At 38.6% G+C, this 4,355-nt stretch overlaps 1 protein-coding gene across 1 annotated transcript; it reads right to left on the reverse strand.

The window, feature by feature from the left end:
* Positions 1–3,518: 3,518 nt before the first annotated feature.
* LOC127078683 (uncharacterized) lies at positions 3,519–4,136 on the reverse strand. Its single transcript, XM_051019117.1, has 2 exons — positions 3,819–4,136; positions 3,519–3,590 (listed from the first exon to the last, which is right to left on the reverse strand). The coding sequence occupies exons 1-2, from the start codon at positions 4,134–4,136 to the stop codon at positions 3,519–3,521; spliced, it is 390 nt and encodes a 129-aa protein (XP_050875074.1).
* Positions 4,137–4,355: the final 219 nt, after the last annotated feature.

Consider the following 4,355-nt stretch of genomic DNA (forward strand, 5'->3'; position numbering starts at 1 on the left):
CAATAATAATGTTTAAGATCATGGAAAAATTTCTTCTTTTGTTGGTATGTTAGGTCTGGTGGAAGCACTTTAGCGGCTAGGTAGTTGACAAAGTCAGCATACCATGGCAATGTGGTCTTGGTGCAAATAGATTCCACAACTTCATTGGTTTCTGCGTCATTATACATTAAAGAGCTTTGGATCGTTTCACTTTCGACTTCTAATTGGGCTACAAGTCGATCGTAAGGGAAATCATCATTAATGGGCACTCGTTCGGGTTTTAGATCCTCAATCCTAGATAGGTGATTTGCTACTACGTTCTCGGTGCCTTTCTTACATTTGATCTCTATATAGAATTCTTGTAAGAGTAGGATCCATCTTAAAAGCCTTGGCTTAGCGTCCTTCTTACTTAACAGGTACCTAATTGCAGCGTGGTCGGTATAGAGAATTATCTTTGCTCCCACTAAGTAGGAACGAAACTTATCTAAGGCGAACACAACGACCAGGAGTTCTTTTTTGTGGTGGCATAGTTCATCTGCGTGTCGTCTAAGGTTCTACTTGCGTAATAAAAAACACGTAGTTTTTTATCTTCTCTTTGTCCTAAGACTGCGCCAACAACATAATCACTATTGTCACACATTATCTCGAATGGCTTACTCCAATCAGGTGGTTTCATAATGGGTGTTGTAATAAGGGCAGTTTTTAGATGTTCGAACGCTTGTAAGAACTTTTTGTCGAATATGAATTCAACGTCTTTCATTAATAATCCTGCTAGTGGTTTTGTTATCTTAGAGAAATCCTTAATGAATCGTCGATAGAAACCGACGTGTCCTAAGAAACTGTGAATTTCTCTAATAGTTTTCGGAGGTTAAATATGTTCTATAATTTTGATTTTAGCTTTATCCACCTCAATCCCTTGATTTGATATGACATGCCCAAGTACAATTCCTTGTCGGACGATGAAATGACATTTTTCCCAATTTAACACGAGATTTACCTTAACGCATCTCTAAAGTACCATTTCTAGGTTCGAGAGACATCCCTTAAAGCTTTTCCCACAAACAGAGAATTCATCCATAAATACTTCCGTCATTTCGTCTATAAAATCAACAAAGATCTACATCATGCATCCCTGAAACGTTGTAGGGGCATTGCACAGTCCACATGGAATTCGTCGATAGGAAAATGTACCATAAGGGCATGTGAAAGTAGTCTTTTCTTGGTCATCAGGATGGATAGGAATCAGAAAAATCCTGAGTATCCGTCTAAATAGTAGAAGTGAGAATGATTAGTCAGTCATTCAAGCATTTGATCAATGAAAGGTAATGGAAAATGATCTTTACGAGTGGCTTTATTTAGTTTCCTATAGTCTACGCACATTCTCCATCCAGTTTGAGTTCTTTTAGCAACGGATTCTCCCTTCTCATTATTAACAACGGTAACACCTCCCTTCTTCGGAAAGACATGTATCGGGGTGACCCAGTTACTGTCGGATATCGGGTATATGATTCCTGCTTCTAATAGCTTTTGTACCTCCTTTTTGACTACATCACTCAAGATGGGATTTATTCTTCTCTGATGCTCTCTAGAGGTTTTACAGTCCTCCTCTAGCATAATGTGATGCATACATATGAGGGGTGTATTCCTTTTAAGTCGGATATGTTATAGCCTAGAGCTGTTGGATATTTTCTTAAGACATGGAGTAATTTTTCGATTTCTATCTGTCCTAAGTCAGCGTTGACTATAATTGGTCTTTCAAGCTCGGTATCCAGTAACTCATACCTTAGATCTTTGGGTAGTGTTTTAAGTTCTAATAAAGCTTTATCGGGGCATGGTATTGGATTTGGGGTTAGTGTTAGACACTTTCTCAGACTATCATCCACGTATGGCTCATGCCGATTATCATTTTCGAATATAGGAGGTGTTGGAATTTTCAGTACTTCAGTATACCTAATTGGTTCCTTCTCCATTTCTTTCACATGTTCGTCTATGACGTCTAAGAGACAACATGATTCGTCTATAGCTGGTGCTTGTAGAAATTTAGCTAAGAGAAATTCAACTTTTTCTTCTCCGACTTCGAATGTCATCCTTCCTTTTTTCACATCTATGATGGCTCTGGCTGTGGCTAAATAAGGTCTCCTAAGATAATAGGGATGTGGGAATCCTCATTTATATCCATTATCACAAAGTCGATAGGAATATAGAATTTTCATATTCAAACGGGAATGTTTTCGAGCATACCTACGGGAAATTTAACGGAATGGTCATCTAGTTGTAAAGACATCTTTGTTGGTCTTAATTCTCACAAATTGAGTTTTTTGCATGTGGATAAGGGTATTAAACTAACACTGGCTCCTAAATCACATAGAGCTTTGTCTATGATAAACTTTCCGATTATGCATGGTATGGAAAAACTACCAGGGTCTTTCAGTTTATGAGGCATGTTATTTTGAATGATAATGTTGCATTCTGCAGTAAGCATAACAGTTTCTTCATCCTCAAGCTTTTCTTGTTAGATATAATCTCTTTAAGGAATTTAGCATATTAAGGCATTTATGTAATGACTTCTGTAAATGGTATGGTTATGTTCAGTTGCTTCAGAAGTTCCACGAATTTCTTGAATTGTCCTTCATTTTTGGATTTGGAAAGCCTTTAGGGATAAGGTACAGGTGGTTTGTATGGTGGAGGAGGCACATAAGGTGGTTCTTTATCTATTACCTCTCCGCTTTCGTCTTTCTTTCTGTCCTTGGTCGGTTCGTTTACTTTCTCGGATCCTTTTCCAGAATTTTGATACATGGCCAGATTTTCAATTCTTGGGTCAGTTGGTTCATCTAGTTCTGTCCCACTCCGAAGTGTGATAGCATTAGCATGGCCTTTTGGGTTGGTTGAGGTTTACCAGGGAATGCTCCAACTGGGGCTGCTATTGCGGATTGTTGTTGAGCTAATGGGGAGATCCTGGTTTCTAACATCTTATTATGGGTAGCCATAACATCAAACTTATTTGATAATTGTTTCATCAGTTCACTCGTATGAGCATTTTGATTTGCAAATTCTTTATTTTGTTGAGCTTGGGTATTTATAAAGTTTTCCATCATGATCTCCAGATTTGACTTTCTAGGTGCTTGTGGAGCAACAGGGGCTCCTTTCTGATAGCCAGGTGGAATAACAGATGTTGGGTTTGGTGGAAATAAAGCATTGCTATTTTTATAGGAAACGTTCAGATGGTTCCTCCAACCAGGATTGTAAGTGTTTGAATATGGGTTTTCTTGGGCATAGTTTACTTGATCGGTGGGTACACCGGCCAATAACTGACAATCAACATTAGTGTGCCTAAGGGTTCCACATAATTCACAGTTTGGTGTTATAGCAGCTACGGTAGGTGTTGGTGTTATGACCAAGCTTTCAATCTTTTGAGTAAGCGCATCCACTTTAGCATTGACGCAGCCTATGCCATTGACTTCATACATTCCACTTTTCAGAGTTGGTTTTTCTACAACATCACTTTCTCCTCCCCATTGGAAATGATTTTGAGCCATGTTCTATATGAGTTCATAAGCTTCGTCATAAGGTTTGTCCATTAGAGCACCGCCATCGGCAGTGCTTAAATTCATCTTGGTGTTATACAGCAGACCATTATAGAAAGTATGGATAATCATCCATTCTTCAAGTCCATGGAATGGACAGAGTCACATCATATCCTTGTATCTTTCCCAAGCATCGAAAATAGATTCATTGTCTTTTTGCTTAAATTCGTTGATTTGAGCTCTTAGCATAGCTGTTTTGCTTGGTGGAAAATATCGGGCTAAGAAGACTTTCTTCAACTCGTCCCATGTGGTTACTGAGTTTGAAGGTAGAGACTGGAGCCAAGCTCTAGCTCTATCTCTTAAGGAAAAAGGGAAAAGACGTAGCCTAATCACTTCTTGACTAACACCATTTGCTTTCATAGTGTCTGTGTACTGCACAAACACTGACAAATGTAAGTTAGGGCCGTCTGTAGGACTACCTGAAAATTGGTTTTGTTGAACGGCTGATAATAGTGAAGGTTTCAACTTGAAATCGTTTCGGTTGATGGCAGGGGCAGCAATGCTGTTATGTGGTTCTGCTTGCGATGGAATAGCATAATACTTCAACGAACGGTTTTGTGGTCTTTCAGCCATAATTGGTTCTGGTTCTGAAATAGGGGTGTTAGGATCCAAAAGATCATATTTAATACGGAAATTATTGATTCAGCGTTTTAGATTAAGATAACACTTGATATTTTCAATTGGTTTCTCTAACTCCTTGATCTGAAAGCGAGTGTCTGGCATACAATCGACAAAGAAAAAGAAAGAAAATTTGTTGCCTTAGTCTATACCGTGCAATAAAGGAATCACAAT

Source organism: Lathyrus oleraceus, chromosome 5 (assembly GCF_024323335.1).
Source record: "Lathyrus oleraceus cultivar Zhongwan6 chromosome 5, CAAS_Psat_ZW6_1.0, whole genome shotgun sequence".
Taxonomy (NCBI): domain Eukaryota; kingdom Viridiplantae; phylum Streptophyta; class Magnoliopsida; order Fabales; family Fabaceae; genus Lathyrus; species Lathyrus oleraceus.

What these genes read in the sequence shown, in the direction of transcription:
- LOC127078683 (XM_051019117.1), bottom strand. Translation starts at nt 4,136, where the DNA reads ATGGCTGAAAGACCACAAAACCGTTCGTTGAAGTATTATGCTATTCCA. An exon ending in AGTCTCTACCTTCAAACTCA is followed by an intron (nt 3,591 to 3,818) that starts GTAACCACATGG and finishes TATAACACCAAG; the next exon opens with ATGAATTTAAGCACTGCCGA.